The sequence below is a fragment of the Canis lupus genome, chromosome 2 (genome assembly GCF_011100685.1).
Source record: "Canis lupus familiaris isolate Mischka breed German Shepherd chromosome 2, alternate assembly UU_Cfam_GSD_1.0, whole genome shotgun sequence".
In the NCBI taxonomy this organism is placed as follows: Eukaryota; Metazoa; Chordata; class Mammalia; order Carnivora; family Canidae; genus Canis; species Canis lupus.
In genome coordinates, this window is record NC_049223.1 from 23,331,135 (window position 1) to 23,353,093 (window position 21,959).

A 21,959-nucleotide genomic window follows, 5' to 3' on the forward strand; every position below is an offset into this window, starting at 1 on the left:
AAAACAAAAATGTTCAAACTTGTTGAATTTAGGACAGCAAGAAACTGAAAATGTTCCAAGTAGTTCCAAATAAGTGAAAGACTAAATGAAGTATGGTATAATAACAAGACACAATTATATGCTACCACTGAACGAAAAGTATGTGAAATTTATTTTTAAGATATTATATGTAATATTTTATATATTACATATACAGTTACCATTGAACAACACAGGTTTGACCTACCCAGACTTTTTGTTTATAGATACACTGCAGTACTATCAGTGTATTTTCTCTTCCTTACAATTTTCTTAACATCTTTTCTCTAGCTTATGACAGTGTATAAACACAGTATATAATATACAAAATATCCGTTAATCGACTATTTACATTATTGGAAGGCTTCAGGTAAATAGCAGACTTAGTTACGTTTTGAGGGAGTCAAAAGTTACATGCAGTTTTCAACTGTGGGGGGAGGGGTCAGCACCCCAATCCTTGTGCTGTTCAAGGGTCAACTGTAATATATAGAGAATAAGCCAAAAAGAGCACAAATTAATAGGAGCAGAGATTATAATGTAAGAAGTGCCCTCCGTACATAAAGTGACAAAGACTGAATGTAAATTTGAAGACAAGGATTTGCCAGGTCCTTAACCTTACCCCTTTTTACAAAATGAAAGCATACTGACTTTAATTTATGTGAAATTGAAAATTCTTAATTTTCTTCTTGGAGAAGACATTTCTATAAAAGCATGCATCAATTAAAAAGAACTCCTGACCTTGCAAGTAGTGACCTCTAGTCACTTCAGTAACCTAATCAAGAGGGAAAGAAAAGATGCTACTATACCTTCAACCTCACACCTGTCCCCATTTTAAGAACCCCATCCTACCAAAGTGAGGAAATGCCACTTCCATTCTTCCCAGCTCTGAAGACTCCCACCCCATTGCTTACTCAGTTTACCCAACATGCCCCATTACAAAAGAGAGCAAACAAACTACAGTACACCATTTCAAGCATGCTTACCTTCCACGGTGTTTTTTTTTTTTTTCCTTAACTGTCATTTCAGTAGTTGTACAGAGCCTAAATTGTCTATTTACAGTCTTAATTTGATTTTCAAAGGATTGGAAAAAGAGTACAATTCTTCAAACTTCTAAGAGTGCTCATGAATCCTTTACTGTTTGAAAACCAAGTTTAACACTTTGACAAGATAAAACAGAAGTTAGGACTTACTACTGAGATTTTATATTGATCACAATTATGTAATAAGTAAATAAATACTCCCAATCAGAAACCAACCCTGTGCATGGAATAAGAGCTGTCCATAAACTATTAGCCCGCCAAAAAGTATGATCAGGGGCTTCTGATTAAATGACCTGTCTAGAGTCATAAAGTCATTCTGAAACACCTGTGATTTTCCAAACCCCCTGTTCAGACCAATGACCATCAGACCACAGAGTGATTCATGTATGTCTGGTGGAAATCAAACTCATTTTTTTTCTAACTAGAGAAAGAAATTACAAAGAAGCCGAAATGAGAAATGTTCTCTATAATCAAAAGAATAAGATAAAAGCTACTAAAAAGCATGTGAACTACACCTCTAAGGATGGGGCGGGGGGGGGGGGGGGGCGGTGAGAAACCAGGAAGTCACAGCATCTCGTTGACTACAACAGTGATGGAAACTGAATGCTAACTGGATGCTCTTGTGGAATATACCATACATATAAATCTCTAAATTAGGCATAAAAATTACTCTTTACATTTCAACTCTGCTTTGCATTCGCACAGTTTGACAAAACAATACTTACCTTTTCTATATGCCAAGCACATATTTTCTACTCTGGGATTTTAATCAAGACCCATCATTTAAGATTTCAAATCTTACTAGTTGAAAGACATGATCACGTGAATGAAACAAGAATAATTAATGTGAGAAATACCTTACCTAACAGCATGCAAACAGTTTTCAAAATCTATGTTTCTAGGCGAAACACACTGATCCAATCATCTCTCTTCAGTGTATCCACATATTTTCAATGTTAGCAATGCCTTAAAAGACATGCTACCCACCTATGATCAAACACATTTCTCTATACATTAACACTGAAAAAATTAACCACAAGTATTCGTCTAACAGAATTTATATGTTAAAAAAAAAGTATACACCCACTTATTTCATTTCTGAATACAACTATTTTTAGACTTCTTATCCTGGGGGAAAAAATTAAAATACCTTAACTCCATTTTATCTCCAATTCAAATTTGTAATGACTCCACAGAAGTCAATGCTTTAACCCAGAACTGATCAGATGAGGTTCTTTAAGAATCCAAAAATATCCTTACTAAAATACTAGAAAAATCATACTAGAGCATAATGTTCTAAGAGTTAGGTACCGATCCTGAGTGTCTTCAAGATCAGGGTTATTCTGAACTACAGGTTGCATAAAGCAAAGGCTATAAAGAAACAAAATAAGACAATCGATATGTCAGTGTCTCAACAATGCCAGAAGCACATGGAGAGATCCTAAGCACAGAAAGATCCAAGTCAGTTTTCAGAGGATTTTCTCTCCCGAGCCACTGCAACACTTCTTCCTCTAACTCTCAAAGATTATAAATTTGCCAATCAGGCTTTTTAAAATGGAGAAATAACGACGTTACTCTAAAGACTTCTACCTTATACCCAAATTGGGACCTCACTAGGGCTCAGAAACCTACCATGAAAATTCTCACGTGGTCAAAAGAAAATATTTCCATCTAGTTAGAAGAGCTCTCCCTGTTGTTAATGACACCAATAAATACTTGAACAACCTAATTCTCCTTGGTCTGAATAATAACTCTGTTCACGATTTGATTTGCTGCCTATATGAGGTTTCTCATTAAAAAAGAAGGGTCAATCATACCACTCTGAAATGGTCCTATCTCTCTATGTATATATTAGTAAGTTGGTATTTTAGTTTTACTTAAAAATATTTTTTCTGAAATTAATGCTGTGACCATTAAAAAAAAAAAACAAAAAACCTTCCTAAAAGAATCCTAATTCCACAGAGGGAGCAAGAATAGGCATTTCCAAAATAACCAGGACTATTTTATATATATATGTGTATATATATGTGTATATATATGTGTGTGTATATATGTGTGTGTGTGTGTGTATATATGTATGTGTGTGTGTGTGTGTGTGTGTGTGTATATATATATCTATTCTTGGATTACTTCTCTAAATGATTTTTATGGAATGTACATTAGAAAAGTATCTTCTGGGATCCCTGGGTGGCACAGCAGTTTAGCGCCTGCCTTTGGCCCAGGGCGCGATCCTGGAGACCCAGGATCGAATCCCACGTCCACGTCGGGCTCCCGGTGCATGGAGCCTGCTTCTCCCTCTGCCTATGTCTCTGCCTCTCTCTCTCTCTCTCTCTCTCTCTGTGTGACTATCACAAATAAACAAAAATTAAAAAAAAAAAAAAAAAGAATGGGGATCCCTGGGTGGCGCAGCGGTTTGGCGCCTGCCTTTGGCCCAGGGCGCGATCCTGGAGACCCGGGATCGAATCCCACGTCGGGCTCCCGGTGCATGGAGCCTGCTTCTCCCTCTGCCTGTGTCTCTGCCTCTCTCTCTCTCTCTCTCTCTCTCTCCCCCCCCCATGTGACTATCATAAATAATAAAAAATAAAAATAAATAAATAAATAAAAAAGAAAAAAAAAAAAAGAAAAGTATCTTCTAAACTTGACACACTTTGAGATACTAGTAAAGGATAACTATGTTGGCCTTTAAAAGTTCAATTCCAAAGGGTCTATTTAAAAATCCATGGAATATATATGTATATAGGTTCATGTATTTTACTAGGTGTGAGATATTATTTGTGATGCCATTATTTTGTGTACCACTAAAAAAAAAAAAAATACTGTCAATTAAACTAGTGACAATAGCTTTTCACAAAGTTGTTTTGTTTTCTACTTATAAGAAAAGTTATTTTAGACTGAAACACAGATTTTATCATCTAGGCTGTTCTGCCTTTGTGTACACAGAGTGACTGTTCCATAACAAGTCATAGACTTCTGCAGACATTTTAAATAGCAGCTAATCTCAAAAACATTTTACATTAACAATTCCCATAAACAATTGATGCAACAAACATCCGAATAGCTCTAACCAGCTGACACACATATGCAGATGAAGACTACTATCATGATTGCTGCCTGGCTGACAGCAACTGTAGAGCACTACCAGCTATAAGAAAACACATCCAGGGGCCATCTGGGTGGTCAGTCCCTTATGATCTCAGGGTCCTGGGATCAAGCCCCGAGGCAGGCTCCTGCTCAGCAGGGAATCTGCTTCTCCCTCTCCTCTTGCCCCTCCCCCTGCTCCTGCTTTCTCTCACCCACAAATAAAAAATCTTAAAAAAAGAAAAAAATCCTGATTTTAGATACATCAAAAAGTAAAAAATGTGCATCTCAGAACCAATGAAGTACAGCTAATCTATAATTCTTTATACCATGCAGCTATGAAGCTATTATAAATTTTAACTTTTATATCAACATAATTTATACATGTCACTTCAACAATCAAAATCTTATAATTAAATAATGCAAAAGTAAGAAAATTAATATATCACCTAAAGAATTGTTAGAAAAAAGGGATCAAACTGTTTTATCTGCAGATGAAAAATTGGATTTCTTACCTGAATAATGATAAGGAGACAGATGCCAGCACCCATTTCAGCAGGATCCCCATACATGCCCGTCATGACATACACAATGGCTTGCCCAATGGTAATGATCATACCAAATACTGACAAAAATTGGGGGAAAAGGAGTACATACTTACAACCAAAGACAAAAAAAGACTAGAAAAATATCTTTGCCACAAAATTCTCAAATTTGGAAAAGACTCTTTAATTGTATTAATAGCTCACGTTTCTGGGCTCCATTGAATAGAGCTCTATCTTTGGGTGTATCTCCAACTTCAATGATTTTGGCTCCTGCTAACAACTGCATAATCAAACCAGATGTTACAATTGGGGAGATACCCAATTCCATTAAAGTTCCTGTAAAAGAGAAGGAAAAAAGTAAATAATCTTTACTATACCCAGTGCAGATTAGTTAACAAGTGTTGCAATCCTTAACAATGTCTACTGAAACACATTCTCAAATGTTTAAAGGCAGATTTTCATTCTTTAAACATTATTAATTAACACATTTATTTCCTTTATTAACACAACTTTGCAACAATTCATTGAATCAAAATTACTATCCCCAAAAAAGGTAAATTTCTGTAAACTCTAAACTTAAAATGTTAAAGAAATCCAAAATTTTTACACAAATCATGATTTTTTAAAACTTACATTGGATTTTATTTTAATGCAAAATAAGAAATTACATACCAAGCCTGAAAATTAAATATCAAGTTAATAAAAAATGATGTTTAAAAATATTTGTGACTCTTCTAATTTAAAATCTAAAATGACACAGAGTCATCCAAATCAATATAGAACATTTAGTGGCATATAAAATGTTCATGACATAGCAAAATAAAAAATTACGAAAACAGTATTACAGTTTGATGCCAGTTAGTTTAATACTAAATGGAAAAACAGTTTCCTGATATTTTAGTGTGGCTGTCAAAATATGGTTATTTTTACCCATTGAGATTATGGATAATTTCTATTTTCTTCTTTTTGCCTCTCAAGGTTTTCTTTAGAGAAAACACATATGGTACTTATAGAGAAAAATAAAACCAAACACGCCAAGTGTGCAAGGCAACGTGTATAACAAAGTAATTCTATATAATCAAGAATGTTCTCACTGGTCATTCTGTCATAACACAACCTTAAGTCCCAGCTTTTATAAATGTTGAAAAGGTGCCCTTGATATGAGAAAAGATTCCATCCTAGGATGATTCATGTCTTCTCAAATATTTCTTCAACAGGTAACAATCAGTAGAAAGAAATAAAGGCCCAATGTATAGAAAATTTAACCATAAGAAACAAAATGACAAAAATACTAGGAGTGAGCATGCCTATCATCTTGGAAAAGAAAAAGCCTTCCTAAGCATGACAATAACCTAGAACCCACAATGAAAAAGGTAGATGCTAGGGTTAGCTACAACTATGAGAATTCCAAGTGGCAAAATACTGCACAAGTTTTTTTTTTTTTTTTTAAGGTGGCTTTAATAAAAGTTAAAAGAAAATTACTTGAACACAAATGACAGAGTTCATATCTCCAATTTGGAAAGAGTTCTTACAACTCAATTTAAAATGAACAAATCAATAGGAAAAAATGTTAAAAAGGAAAATGAGCTGGGATCCCGGGGTGGCTCAGCGGTTTAGCGCCTGCCTTCCACCCAGGGCGTGATCCTGCAGTCCTGGGATCGAGTCCCACGTCAGGCTCCCTGCATGGAGCCTGCTTCTCCCTCTGCCTGTGTCTCTGCCTCTCTCTTGATCTGTGTCTCATGAATAAATAACATCTTTAAAATTAAAAAAAAAAAAGGAAAAATAGCTAACACAGTATGGCTGCTCCCAATGACACTCAGGAAATACTGACCGTACAGGAGGGGACCTTAAACTCTAACCAAACCTGGTGTAAATTCTGTAATTTGGAATTTTGAGCTAAGAACCAAAGAACCCAGGAATTTTGGGAGCTAAATCTCAAAGAAAAGGAAATCCCTGCTGCTGATCTAAAGCTGGCCTGGATCTCTCTCCCAGCCCAGGCTTAGCTGTCCTATCTCCTCTATAGATTCCAAAACATAACAGGTATACTTCTTTCTTTCTCCTTTTTTTTTTTTTTCCAAGATTTTATTTATTCATTCATGAGAGACACACACACAGAGAGAGAGAGAGAGAGAGAGAGGCAGAGACACAGACAGAGGGAGAAGCAGGCTCCATGCAGGGAGCCCAACATGGGACTCAATCCCGGGACTCCAGGATCACCACCTGGGCTGAAGGCGGCGCTAAACCGCTGAGCCCCCTGGGCTGCCCAACAGGTATCTTTCTAATAAATTCCATTTTTGTGTTTAAATTAGTCAGTAATTTTCTCTTATTTAAAACAGGTCCACTCAGAAAAAATTCAAATATCCAATAAAGGGATAAAATGATGTTCAAGCTCGCCCGTATATAAAGAACTATAAAATAAATAAGATACCAATTTTTACCTGTTCAATTTTCAAAGACTAAAGGACTAATAATATCCACTGTTGGAAGAAAAATGTCATTCTCATATACAGCTGGTGAGTGTATAAAATAATAATCTTTTAAAAGATAATTTAGCATTATCTATCAAAAATTTAGGTGAATATTATACTGCAAAGTGAAGCTTCTAGAAATTAATTCTATTAAAAAATTATAATAGATAGTATTACAGTGAAAGCATTCAGGGTAGCACTGATTATGATACAAAATTGGGGAAAAAACTAAATGTGTGACATAAGAGGACCCTAGTGGCCTGGAATCACACTTGAAGTACACTCCTTGCTTTGTCTTTTTTTTTTTTTTTTTTTCTTTGCTTTGTCTTTAAGCCTTTTATGATCTGGCTCTTGGACTCATCTGTAACATCATGTCCTACCTCATTACTCCTTTCCTTATTTCCTTCTAACCATACTGACCCCTCATCAGTCCCTGAACACATTAAACATCTTGGGGCCTTGGCACAGGCTATTCTGTAGAATGTTCCTCCCTCAGATCTTCACATGGCCTTCTTTCTCATGTCCTACAGGTTTCTGCTCCAATGTCCCTCCCCTCGCCCTAAATGTACTTTGTGTGGAGGCTATTTCCTCAAATAGAATAACATAAACTCCAGGCAACAGGGACATGGTCTTGATCACTGTTCTAATCTCAGCACTTAGCACAACGCTTGCCCCACAGTAAGAACTCAAAAAATACGTGAATGATTAAATAATGCATGGCATATCCATATAATGGAACATGTATGGCTGTTAAATGAAATAACTCATCCAAAAAATTAAGTAAACATACTAAGTAGTAGAATAGTCACGTAGTTTATCTCATTTTTTAGTTTAAAAACAAAAAACAAAAAACACACAGTTGACCCTGGAACAATGTAGAGGTTAGAAACACTGACCTCCTATGCAATAAAAAATCCACGTATAACTTTGGACTCCCCTAAGCCAAAAACTTTACTAATAGCGTACTGTTGACTGGAATCCTTACCGATGACATAGACAATTACCACAGGTTGTAGGTTATGTAAGTTTTATATACTATATTCTTGTAATTAAGTAAGCTAGAAAATAAAATGTTATGAAAAATGTCCTAAGGAAAATACATTTATAGCACTACACTGTTTTTTTTTTTTTAAAGTCCACATATAAGTGGACCCACACAGTTCAACCCAGGTTGTTCAAGGGTCAACTAAACATAAATTTATTTTTATTTTATTTTTTTATTATTTTTTTTTTCTAAATATAAATTTATATACATGAATGTATATGCAGAGAAAAGGTCTGGTTATTCACCAAACTATTATCTTCTTCCCAGGAGTTACCCCTGAGATGCAACACTTGTATTTTCAGGTTTATATAAAACTGTATACAAATTTTGGTGCATTTTTTAATGATTAATCAGTATTTTAAAAATTACCAACAAAACCCCTCATGATCCAGGCCCTCCTATCTCTTTAGCCACTGCCTCACGCACAAGTGCTTTTAGCTCAGGCCGCCCTCTGCCTTCAGTCCACAACCTGAACTCCAATGCAAATGCTATTCTGGTACTGTCCCCTCAGAACTGCAGATTGGGGTCTTTCAGTCCCACAGGAAACCCAAGGACAGACTTCAAAGGGTCCATGACTCTCCAAAAGTATTGTGCAAAATCTGTGTATCTGAATTTTTTCTTGGGAGAGTACAAATAAATTTAATAGAGTCTCAAAGAAAATATGACCCATAAAGGGATGGAGGATCAAAGCTCCAGACGGCGCTATCACTCCATTTTCTGTTGTACATCTATACTCTGTACATATTTCTATTATTACAATATATACAGAGTTTTGTAAGTATTTACATGTTGGTCTCTTCTCCTAGGCAACGAGTTTCTTTTACCATATGCTCCCCACCCCTGTAGACATCAAAATAGTTATTTCTACATTTTCACATCTATTTGATGTCAGTACTAATGCCTAGTATGGAGGCAAAAAAAAAAAAAGTACATACCTCTGTTGGATGCAAGAATAACTCTCATCCAATAGAAAGGATCTGCAGAATCTGATGACATGATTCCAAATAGTGGTATCTATAATATTACATAAAACAGTTTATTAAAATGCATTGAATTAACTTAATTCAAACTTCAATTACTTAATATTTGCAACACTGTAAAAAAAAAAAAAGAGCACTACTTCTCGTGTTCTGTAACCCTAAAAGGAAAGTTTCTGAACAAAAATTAAAATAATAGAAATCACTATAGCAATCTACTAGTAAACACACCTATCAGGATGATTTGTTGCACAATAGCATGAATACACATATCACTACTGAAATTTATGCTTAAAAATAGCTAAGATGGTAGATTTCATTTTTTTTTTAGAATTAAAAAGAATACCCCTATCAGTAAGTAATAGGATATATCTACCCAGTCATAGGAAAAATTTTGCTAAGCTAAGGGCAACCAATGACAGCCACACTCCAAATATAAGTCTGAAGGATAGATAGATAGATAGATAGATAGATAGATAGATAGATAGATAGATAGATAGATAGATGAATATTACGCAGCCACTGAAAATTATAAAGAATCTTGTAACAGCATAAAGAAGTGCTTATGTTTAACACTAAGTATGATACTGTGGTTCTCAACCTGGGGCAATTCCACCCCTCAGCAGCCACCTGGCAATACCCGAAGACATTTTTGGTTGTTACAACAATCCTGGTGAGGCAGGATGCATGGGTATTTTATGTGTACCCTAACGCTGCTAACACTCTTCAGCTAATGTGAGAGACAAGGAGAAAGGAGGTTATGTATGAAAACTAATTAACACAACAGGACAGTCCACATCACAATATTCCCTAACTGGGAGAGAGGTCAATCAGTCAAATTACGTTACTTAATTGCAGCTGATAGAGATAGCCATTACCTCCATAATTAAGTGATGTGTGGAACAACGAACAAGAAAAAGCCAACCACCCTAAGTAACGGCATTCCTTCCTCTCCTGTAGTCAACAGGATTATTAAACTCAGTGTCTGGTTTTATTCCTCTCAGTAATATCCACAGCTACAGGTTACGTACAACAGTAGTTGGGCACAACTCCCCAATGCGTAAGAAACCACACTTTTTAAAACACATAAAATTGCAGACACTAACAAGAATGAAAAAAGCTAAGGAAAAACAGGGCACCACGGTGGCTCAGTCGATTGAACATCCGACTCAATCTCAGCTCAGGTCCTGAGATCAACTCAGGGTCGTTAGTTCAAGCCCAGCACTGGGTTCCAGGCTCCGTATGGAGACTATTTAAAAAAATAAAAAATAAATTTAATTTTAAAAAGCTAAGGAAAACAATGAGTAAAACAACCAAAAAAGAAAAAGGATCATGAACTTGAAGCACTGGTGGTCACGGAGGCCAGAAAACTGCAGACAACTGAGGAGCAGAGAGCCCAGCACTGAGCTGCTCCCACCATCACCACAGGAAGGCAGTCGAATGCTGACAATTCCCACGACCTGAAGGAGAGCAGGCTGTACAGATACCCTTATCTTTCAGCCTCCTCTGATTGGAAGGGAGTAGAAATGGCAGCTGGGAAGAAACAGATGGGTGACAGAGGGCCAGGGTGCGGTGGGGATAAGGGAGGGATCTGAGGTCAGGAGTGGAATGGAGCCCTCCTCAGTCACCTGGTGAGAACCACCCAGGGAGCATTTACTGCACTTGTCACAGCTTATCTCACCTCCCACCATTCCCTGGGGCTAAAGAAAACTGGGTGAGATAGGAGACCCCCCAAACCCTTTACCTGCAGTGGGGAGGGGAAAATAAACCTGCCTGAGATTCAGTGGAAAGAAATCACCAGCACTGGGGAGAACTGCCTAAGCAGGAGAAAGACATAAAAAAAAAACCAGCTTGGCAACTATGCAATTATACTGCAGGGGAAAAAATAACCAAAGTAACAAAAATGCATACATTAATTTATTGCATGAAACAGTCATGAGAAATACCACTTTTTGAGCAACACAGTTCCTATGGTTCTAGGGTTCTAACAGCCAAGCTTAACATATTTACTACCCAGCCCTTTACAGAACAATGTTCACTCATCCTTGGATTAGAAGATTCAATATTGTCAAGAAGCTAATTTTCTCTAAATTCATCCATAAATTCAAAGCAATATAAATCATAATCCCGGTAAGCCTTCTCAGAGAAACTGACAAGCTGATTCTAAAATCTATACAGAAATATGAAGAACCTAGAATAACCAAAAACCATTTCAAAAAGAAAAAACAAAGTGGGAGGACTTTTACGACCTGATTACAGGACTTAATTCAAACCTATGGTAATCAAACGGTGTAACCATAACCATGGAATATACATCAATGGAACAGAACAGAGTACAAAAATATATCCACGCTTACACGGTTAATTGATTTTCAACAAAGATCCCAAGGTAATTCAATGAGAAAGGAGAGCCTTCTCAACAACTGGCTAACCATACAGAAAAAAATGAACCCAGGCTTACTTACTCCATATACAAAAATTAACCTGGAATAGACCACAGACCAAAACATACAAGCTGAGACTAAATATTTAGGACAGAGAGAAAATCTTCACAACTTTAAAATAATCAAAAAAATAAAAAATAAAAAAATAAAATAATCAAAAATTTCTTAGATAGGAAACAAAAACCATGAATCATCAAAGAAAAGACACATTGAACTTCTTCAAAATGAAAAGAATTTTGCTCTTCACAAGACATTAAGGAAATGAAAAGGCAAGCCACAGACTAGGAAAACATATTCACAGTACATGTATCTGACAAAGGACCTGTATTCAGAAAATATTTTAAAATACATATAATTCAGGGTGCCTGGGTGGCTCAGTTGGTTAGGCATCTGCCTTCAGCTCAGATCATGATCCCAGGGGCCTGGGATGGAGCCCCCAAGTTAAGCCCTCTGCTCAGCGGGGAGTCTGCTTCTCCCTCTCCCTCTGTCCCCCCCCTCCCCCCCCATGAGTGCTCTCTCTCTCTCTCTCAAATAAATAAATAAAAACCTTTTTTAAAAAGCTTATGATTCAATGTAACAATATGATTTTTTAATGGGCAAAAGATTTGAAAAAACTTCACAGAAAATAAACAAATGCCCTATAAGTACATGAAAATGTTGTTGAATATCATTTACCAGGGAAATGCATATTAAAATGTCAATGTCATTTATCAAGGTGATGCAAATTAAAACCACACCCATTAGAATGACTAATATTAAAATGCTCAGTAATACAAAGGGCAGGCCAGGATGGGGAGTAACGGGAACTCCAATACATGACTGGTGAAAATATAAAATGGACAACCACTTAGAAAGAAGTTTGACATCTTCTAAAGCTGAACCTGTAATTATCATACACCCCAGCAATTCTACGCCTAGGTATTCACCAATGAGAAATTGAAACAAATATTCACAGAAAATCTTGCCCAAGAACTTTTGCAGCAACTTTATCAAAACCAAAATTTGCAAACAACTCAAACGTCCAACAAGTGAATAAATGAACAAATTGTGTAGAGTCATCCAATAGAACGCTCCTCAGAAATAGAAAGGGATGAATTACTGCTCTACTAAACACATGGATGAATCTCAAAATGCTGATGATGAAGCCAGAATAATACTGTATGATTCCACTTAGATGAAATTCTAAAAAAAACAAATCAAATTATAGGAACAGAAAGCAGATCAGTGCTTGCCTGACACTGGGGGTGAGGTGGGGACTAAGACATTACACAGAACTTTCTGGAGTGACAGATGTTCTGTATCCACTGAGGTAGTAGGTATGTGGGTGTATACATTTGTCAAAACCCTTCAAAATGTACACTTAAAAAATAAGTGTATTTTACGATACATAAATTATACCTTTATAAAGCTGGAGTTTTTTATGGAGGGGAGGGGAATTTCTAAGATGTTAAAAGTAGGTGGTAAAAATATGGATGATTATTCTTTTTTCTCATTACTTTTCTGTACTTAAAAAAAAAATTCTCTCTCCCTGACCACCCAAAACTATTTTAAACCAAGTACAGTAGTAATATATCTTAATGACCAAATCATCTCACTCTTCAAAAAAAAAGTATTTGGCTTTTCCCAGACTATGGACTTAATCTGCTCTACTGCTTCCTAATATTATTTTTTATACTTCCTTACATGTATTTCAATAGCTTTTCAAAATCCTCAAAAAACTTGCATCCAAATCATCTAGTTTAATCCTCACAACAATCCTGTAACAAGGATATGTCACTTTTTATCCTCATTTTGTGAACTTAATCTCGCAAATGTTAATAAAAAGCATCACTGAATTTTATCTATTTATAAATACAGTATATCACTGGAATTCCAGAATGTGACTTTTTGGGATTTTAAAATTAACACATGCTATTTACAACATGATTAAAGGCCTACGAAACAGAAAATATATTTGCAATGTCTAGGTCAAAGGTTTAACATTTTTCCATATAAAAAATCTATCTGAAATCAATACCAAAAGTATCTCAAGAAAAGTGGCTAAAGATCATTAATCGCACACTAAGAGAAAAAAAAGAAAAAAATGTTCAAACCCACTAATAAAAAAAAAATTCACAGTAGGACAAGATAATCATTTTTGCTATCAACTCAGATTAAAAATAACAATGCTCAAAATAATTCAGGATATTTATTATTTTAACTAAAATAAATTTCTTGGGCACGAGGGTGGCCCGGTCGGTTAAGCATCTGCCTCTGGCTCAGGTCTTGATCCCACCCTAGGATTGAGCCCTGTATTGGGCTCAGGAGGGAGCCTGCTTCTCCCTCCTCCTTCTCCCTCATGCTCTGCCCTTCCCCTCCTCTACCCCCACACCCCCAACCGAGCTCATTTTCTCTCAGGGGCACTCTCTCTCTCTCAAATGAATAAATAAAATCTAAATAAATAAATAGATAAAATTTCTCAAATTGTAACCAATCAAAACCCTCACATAACAGCATAAACATTGAATTAATATTTTGGTTACATACCTGACAACATACTAAGAAAATGAAGAGAGTTATGGCAGTCCATAGTACCTTTTCTCTAAACTGGATCTGTACAACAAAATAAAGATGATCAATCAAAACCAAGAAATAACAAATACAAAGCAAAATTCCACATTAAAGCATAACTAACATTCTGCATCACAACATGCTTCTATTATTTACCACTAAGATATTCTCACCTCGTTAGTAACAGCTAAAGCAAACAGCTCAACTTTTCAAACATAACCTTCTTTACTTTTCCAAGTATTAAGTAAATTAAACAGAGGCAGGCCTCATCACACTATACTATGTTGACTGAAACCAAAAAGGATGAAAAAGCAAAACACGGATCCAATATGCGCGGATTTCAGTTAACATAACATTGTGCAGAGCTGGGACTGCCCGTAATAATATTATATGAATATTTCATGAGATATGGAAAGTGAGAGCTTCTTGGGATGCCTAACATGTAACTGGAACAACTATTTTTGAAACCTAAAAGCAATAGAAAGAAAGAAAGAAAGAAAGAAAGAAAGAAAGAAAGAAAGAAAGAAAGAAAGAAAGAAAGAAAGAAAGAAAGAAAGAAAGAAAGAAAGAAAGAAAGAAAGAAAAAGGAAGAAAGACACTTCTAGATAAAACAATAAGTTTAACAAAAGTTTTACTTATCTCTTCCTATACGCACCTATTCCTGTTAGTTTTGTGAGATATCAAAAGCACAAAAGAGGACTGTCTAGGAACTGGCCAGTTTGGGATTAACAATATTCCTGAATTTAAATACCTGAGCTCCAAAAGTGCACAATGACAGAAGAATAATTTGATTCAGTCACATTTTTTTATGAATGCATTGTGATTTTTCTTTGTATTGAATGATCAAGAAATGGGAGGTATATACTTGCACAATTGTAATTCATTTCTGTCAAACAGTTGCACTTCTCATAAGTGACCTGGCTCTGGGGGTCACCGCACTGAGTCATTCATAGTGCGGTGGGTCACCAGAGACAGGGCAATATTGTCTCTTATGTAACACACAGGCCAAAGAGACGCTTGGTTTGGAAATGTCCCAACTTAAAGAACAGGCATTCTTAAAACCAGAAGATAATCTATCTAAACTGGTCTATACTAGTTTTACTTACTTTGTGCCTCTTGCAAGGAGGAGCAGGTAATATTTCTCCAAATACACCAGAAAAGAGTTGGGGACAATAAATCAATCTTACTAGGTCAGTAGAATAAATCACTTAGCTAGTCTCTATATTACCAAAATGTTATACTTACTTTCCTTTCAGGTTTCTGAATTTCTGGTAGAACTGCACAGAAAGGTTTGATAACTTCTAAAAATTTGACTGTTAAAAATAAATAAATAAAAGAATTTCTCTGTTACAAAGTCTTTAAAAAGAGATGTACCTTTTTATAGAAACAAATACAAATGTTCTCTAACTTTTAATGGTAATTCATCCCGTTCCTACCTCCAAAAGTAATCCTAGTGCTCTCCATTTCAAATATTGTATCAGGGAAAAAAGGTAATTTAAGGGACAAAAGAATCCAAAAGGTTTAAGGGTTTAGTCAGTAGAAGCAAATACAAATATCCTTTTACCATGATTTTGCTTCCCCATGCGTGTGTCCAGCCCTTTTATATATACAGAAAAGGAATAATTCAATGAGCATCACTACTTTGGGGAAAAAAAAAAAGCAAATGCAGGCTACTACATTACCCACATGACAACGCACCCTAGAAGAAAATAAAACATATCCAGAGAAATACAGGAGGAAAGTACAACAGGAAATGGGCCGAAACTGCAGAACTGGCTTAATTTAGGCCGAAAGATAGCTGAAATGCCTGAGAAAGATCACAGAATCATCTTCCACATAGATAGCTTTTTTTTTTTTTTTTAACTATACAATCTCTACATCATTTAAGTCAACATTTCGCTGCTTGGTTGCTCTCCCACATGATGATCTCAAAGTACTTGTGTATGTACAATATCCAGCCCAGCAGAACGTGACCATTACATTTCATGAGAAAGTACTGCTTTCCCAGATTAACTCATTCGACATAAAAGTAAGACAAACCAGGTTCTTTAAGGATAGACACTATCTTCTGGCATAGCTTACGTCAACTCCTGCCAAAGAACTGGAGAATGAAGATGATATTCCCTCTGCCTTTGCCAGCGTCTGTAACGTGCAGACACACAAGGCGGCACAACCAGCTGTGAGTTACCTTCCCCTACAGACCCTGGATCCTGTATACTAACGTCACGAAATGGATTTAAAATTGACCTGAGTAAAAAATAAATAAATAAAATAAAATAAAATAGGCCTGAGTAATTAATTACACTTGCACAGTTAGCCAAAAGCAGACTATATAATCTCATGAAACTTCTCAAAATGATAAGTCACTGATGTTTGACAGAAGAATTGAGAAATCCCCACGGGCAGAGATATTCATCGTCCAAGTACCATTTTGGACTATTTGGAAAGTAACCCTGAATCACGGAAGTATTCTTCTCTGATGCAAAACAAGTTGTCAATCACACATCAAGGAAACTTCCTGGACTCCTCGTCCCCTTGTGCATCCCACCTCAATCCAGACCACCCTCCCGGATTTCGTGGCGTTTTGCGATCATCCGTGTTGGGAGAGTTCACGTGCAAGCCGTGCTTCTCGTCGGCCGCTTGTCTATTCTTGTGCTGCAGAATTTCACCGATTATACTGCAAATTCAAGGTCAGGGGTCCCCCCCCTCCTTCCTTTCTAAACGTCCACTAGTTGGCCAGTGGGTGCACCGCTCAGGTTTGCACCGCTCAGGTTTTGCAGGTTAGGTTGTGCAAAATCCTACCTACTTTTGGAGGTAGGGATGTTGGATGAACGCAAACCCATGCATCCAACAAACAGCTCCTCGGCTAGGCCAGTGCACAGGTGAACGCCTGTGGCTGCGGTGTGGGGGAGCCGGCCCCCCAAGACGCCCGGGATGCAAGGCCTCGTCCCCGAGGCTCAGACAACCTTACACACGGTGGGTTTTCAGCCAACGCTACAGAAGAACTGAAATGAACATTTTAGGGAAAACGCGACGCTGCCAATCGCACTTCTTTCCTCCCCTAAATGATGCCGCGCATCACTTTAAAAAAAACAAAAATCCAACAAGTCAGAGCGCTGAGGGCACCATCTCCACGGACGCGCCAAGGAAGGGCGACGCGGGAGCGAACACACGAGCTCACAAGCTCCTGGGGAAGCGCGAAGCGGTCTCGCCCCCGCCCCCACCGCCGCGGCCTTCCGTCCCGGGCCGCGCTCCTCGCCGCCCAGCCGAGCGACCCCGGCCTCCGGGACCCCCGGCCTCCCGGCCCCGGCCCCGGCCCCGGCCCCGGCCCCGCCGCCGCCGCCCCGGGCCAGGCCGCAGCGCCCGAGGAGCCTCGGCGGGGGACCCGGCGGCGCCCGCCCCACCGCCCGCAGCCCGGCGGGACCGCGCCGCCGCTACTCACTGCCCATGGCGGCGGCCCGGAGGGGCTCGGCGGCCTCGGCGCGGCCTTCGCTCCCGTCCCGCGGCTCGGGTCTCGCCGCCCGCTCCCGACGCGCTCCGGGCCGGCCCCGCGCAGGCCCCGCCCCGGGCCACGTGACCGCGCGCCCGCCCCCGGCCCCGCCCCCCGCCGACGCGGGCCCCGGCCGTTGGCCCCCGGCGCGGCGGACGTCGGCGCGTTGCCATGGCTACCGCCGCCGCTCCCGCGGGCGCGCTCCAGCCCCGCCGCTCCAGCCCCGCCGCTCCGGGTCGTGCTCCCGCCCCTGTGCTCCACCCCGCCGCTCGGGGTCCGTGCTCCCGCCCCTGTGCTCCACCCCACCGCCCCTCGGGGCCCGTGCTCCCGCCCCTGTGCTCCACCCCGCCGCTCGGGGTCCGTGCTCCCGCCCCTGTGCTCCACCCCGCCGCCCCTCGGGGCCCGTGCTCCCGCCCCTGTGCTCCACCCCGCCGCGGCTCGGGGCCCGTGCTCCCGCCCCTGTGCTCCACCCCGCCGCCCCTCGGGGCCCGTGCTCCCGCCCCTGTGCTCCACCCCGCCGCGCCCTCGGGGCCCGTGCTCCCGCCCCTGTGCTCCACCCCGCCGCGGCTCAGGGCTCCATGCTCCAGCCCCTGTGCTCCACCCCGCCGCGGCTCGGGGCCCGTGCTCCAGCCCCTGTGCTCCACCCCGCCGCTGGGGGATCGTACTCCCACCCCTGTGCTCCACCCCGCCGCGGCTCGGGGTCCGTGCTCCCGCCCCTGTGCTCCACCCCGCCGCGGCTCGGGGCTAGTGCTCCCGCCCCTATGCTCCACCCCGCCGCCGCTCGGGGGTCCGTGCTCCAGCAGCACAGTGGAGCTGGCTTGCCCGGGCTGGACCGTGGCTGCGGGCCCTCTTCCTGCCTGAGCTCAGCTCCGAGCTCCCAGTCGAGCAGTGGCGGCTTCCTCGACCGCCTGGTCCGGGGCCCGGGCCTCCCGAGGGTCGTGGGCCGGGGTCGCATCCCTGAGACACGGGGCTGAGCAGCCCCGAGACCCGGTGCCCGAACAGCCCTCTTTATTTTGCTCCCACCTTCTTGGAAGTTGTCAAAAATCCGTGACGCTCTGTCTCTAGTTAACAGCGCATGAACTCCCTGCGACCTCTCACGGGAGCTCCTTCCAGCTTCTCCCGGGCACAGGACATCAGGACCTGGTCCCCCGTTACCCCGTCTATGGATGGGGTGCCCTAAGGGAGGCAGTCTTAGAAACCAGCCGGCCCTGCGTTTTAATCCCTCCTCTCCTTCCTAGTGGCTTTGGGCGATGAACCTTTCTGAGCTACATCAGTAAAATAAGGATCCTAGCCACCTCCTACAGGTGTGAAAGCGGACGAGCTTAGCACACACAGGCCCTCAAATGTATTCTAACTCAATTTTCAAGCCCTGCAATGTAACTTCTGCTCTAACTTAAAATGAAACAAGCTATTTCAAAGGTCACTGATGATCCATAATCACCAAATCCAACAATCTGTTCTAATGCTTTCATCTGTGTCCAAGAAGGAAACAAATGATGAGGGAGAGAAAGGTTGATTTTCTCCTTGACCAAACTTGAGTGAGGCTCCTCTGACCCTTTCTCTACTAAGCTTTTGATTGGCCTATTAAGACAGTGTAAAGACTATAAACTGGACTATAGACCGGACTATAAACATAGTTTGGACTATAAACATAGTTTCTTTTTTTTTAGAAGATATTATTTATTCGTGAGAGACACAGACAGAGGCAGAGACAAAGGCAGAGGGAGAAGCAGGCTTTCTGCAGGGCGCCGGATGCAGGACTAGATCCCAGGACCCCAGGATCATGCCCTGAGCCAAATGCAGACACGAAAAGTAATGAGCCACCCAGGTGCCCCTTAAACATGATATCTAACAGCTCCATCCCTAAGATGACCCTGCTTGCGAAAACTCAAAACTGCCCAAAGAATTTACCATTTGTTCCAATGCCTGAGGATAGGGTTTCCGTCCCCCTGCCTCCGTGGAGGGTAGGAGCCTAACTTCCAAAACTGCCAATTAACAAACCCAGATGGCTGTCACATGGACCAACCCCTCCTCCTTCCAGCTTTTTGACATTTTTTGCTTGCCTGACTCTGAGCCCCAACCACCCAACGGGGGTTCTGTCATTCGCCCTTTAAAAACTCCAGTGACCTCCGTACAAATCAAAGTTGAGTGCAGTTCACGCTGGACTCTCTCCTACTGCAGTACTATACTACTGATTAAAATCTGCGCTGATCATTTTAACTGGTGTGGGGCCTTATTGTTGAATACACACACAGAGATAGAGCAAGTTAGGCTGGGCATGCTCCACTTGGAGTCATCTGGGACAGCTCCAAGACTGGGGACTTGAATGATCAGAAGGCTCTCTCACAAGTCCAGCATTTGTGGCTGGCTCTCAGCTTCAACATCTCCACAAGGTCTTCTTCAAGACCCCCACCCCACCAGAGGGCTCCTTCATGTTGTCTGGGCTTCCTCAAAACATGGCCGCTGGGTGCCAAGGGATGTCCTTTTTAGTGATTAAGAATCATGTTCAGGGCAGCCCCGGTGGCTCAGCAGTTTAGCGCTGCCTTCAGCCCAGGGCATGATCCTGGAGACCCAGGATCGAGTCCCATGTTAGGCTCCCTGCATGGAGCCCGCTTCTCCCTCTGCCTCTCTTTTTGTTTCTCTCAGGAATAAATAAATAAAAACAAAAACAAACAAAAAAGAATCACATTCAGTGCATCATGTTTATAGAAGCAGCCACGAAGTCCTGCTCAATCTCAAAAATGGGGAAAACAGACTCTACCTCTTGGTGACTCTACGTCTTGCCTCTTGTGGAAATGCAGGTGGAACAAAATACTGCACCAGCTGCTTTGGGAAAACACAATTTGTCATAGTTACAATCCCCCATCCTTTGACTTCATTCTTACCTCACTCTGCTTTGTATTAGTCATTTTTATACGTGTCTAAGCTCCCCTACTATCTATAAACTTCTAAATGGCAAAAACTTAATTTTTGCATCATCTATGGTGGCTTGCAAATGGTTGACTTACATATAGTTTTGGCCCTAGATTGTGAGCTATTTTCATGGATATGATATCCTTTCAATAAAGATGCACTAAATTGAAAGTCTGACAGAAGAGTTGCCTGCACTTCTCTTTACTTTCCATTTCTAGGACAGCTCCATGTTTCAAGTAAGAGGCTAGGAAAAAGCTCTGACACTTTGGATAACTTCTGTGAATTATCCTTCCAACATTGTTCAGTGTTTCTCCTACTAAAGGCTGCCCGGGACTTGTCTCTGTGTAACTATAATATGCCAATTCATCTCCATCTATCAGGAATGTCACTCTACCTTGACCTCCCTCACTGAATTAGCACATCCAACAAGAATGTCTCTCTCTATGTGTAAGATGCTTTGTCATCTCAAATAGATTGTTAGTCCGTTGAGGACAAATGGCAAACAATTTGTTTCACTACCGTGTACCTCTAATATCCAGAACAATGCCATATATGCAGCAAGTGTCCAATAAAGTATTGGGGAAATACCATTCTACTCTTATAGGGGCATTTCTTACTTTTGTCCAATTATAGCTGATTTTCCATGTGAGTCAAAGAAAACATGAGGAAACAATACTAAAGTAACACACTTTTATTAAAAGTTTTCTAAGATTAACTGATTTTGCAAATGGCATTGGGGAAATAAGTCTGCTTTACACCGCTTTGTCAGATTTAAATACAAACATGACAGTGAGTTACTACTCCTATTGAGTAATTTATGAGTGGTTTATTTGTATAATAGTGGGTTATAAGTATTGAGTTTTGAGGATAAGTTTTGAGGATTCAAAAACATTTTGTCCAAATTTCCCCCAAAGGTGTTGGTTTTAGCCTGAAACTCATGAGAAGCTGAAGATGAAAAACAAATATCCAAGTACAACCAAGAGAAATGGAGGTGAAGCTTTTGGAAGCTTAAGACAAAAGTCTTGATTCTTACCTGTGACTTCATTCCTATAGAACCTCTAATTTATTTAAACTGCATTTCCTCAAGTTTGTAAAACAGATACAACTTATATTGTCAGTTGAGGGATTTTTTTTTAAACAATAAAACTTCAGAGGTAATATAGTCAGACTAAAAGAAGTCATATTTTAGAATATTTTCCTTATAGTATACATATAGAAAACTGAACAAAATGGCTTTTTTTAAAGATTTTATTTATTTATTCATGATAGACATAGAGAGAGAAAGAGAGGCAGAGACACAGGCAGAGGGAGAAGCAGGCTCCATGCCAGGAGCCCCACACAGGACTCGATACCGCATCTCCAGGATCCCGCCCTGGGCCAAAGGCAGGCGC

The 21,959-nt window shown here is 40.3% G+C and overlaps 1 protein-coding gene across 2 annotated transcripts in view; it reads right to left on the minus strand.

The window, feature by feature from the left end:
* SEC61A2 (SEC61 translocon subunit alpha 2) overlaps nucleotides 1-17,718 on the minus strand; it is a 26,221-nt gene extending 8,503 nt beyond the window's left edge. For both annotated transcript variants that reach the window (XM_038530118.1, XM_038530117.1), the window contains exons 1-6: nucleotides 17,608-17,718; nucleotides 15,411-15,478; nucleotides 14,142-14,207; nucleotides 9,130-9,208; nucleotides 4,886-5,017; nucleotides 4,652-4,761 (exon numbers count right to left, since the gene is read on the minus strand). In XM_038530118.1, coding sequence (XP_038386046.1) covers nucleotides 4,652-4,761; nucleotides 4,886-5,017; nucleotides 9,130-9,208; nucleotides 14,142-14,207; nucleotides 15,411-15,478; nucleotides 17,608-17,614 — 462 coding nt within the window. In that variant the 5' untranslated portion in view covers nucleotides 17,615-17,718. The remainder of the gene's footprint in view (nucleotides 1-4,651; nucleotides 4,762-4,885; nucleotides 5,018-9,129; nucleotides 9,209-14,141; nucleotides 14,208-15,410; nucleotides 15,479-17,607) is intronic.
* Nucleotides 17,719-21,959: the final 4,241 nt, after the last annotated feature.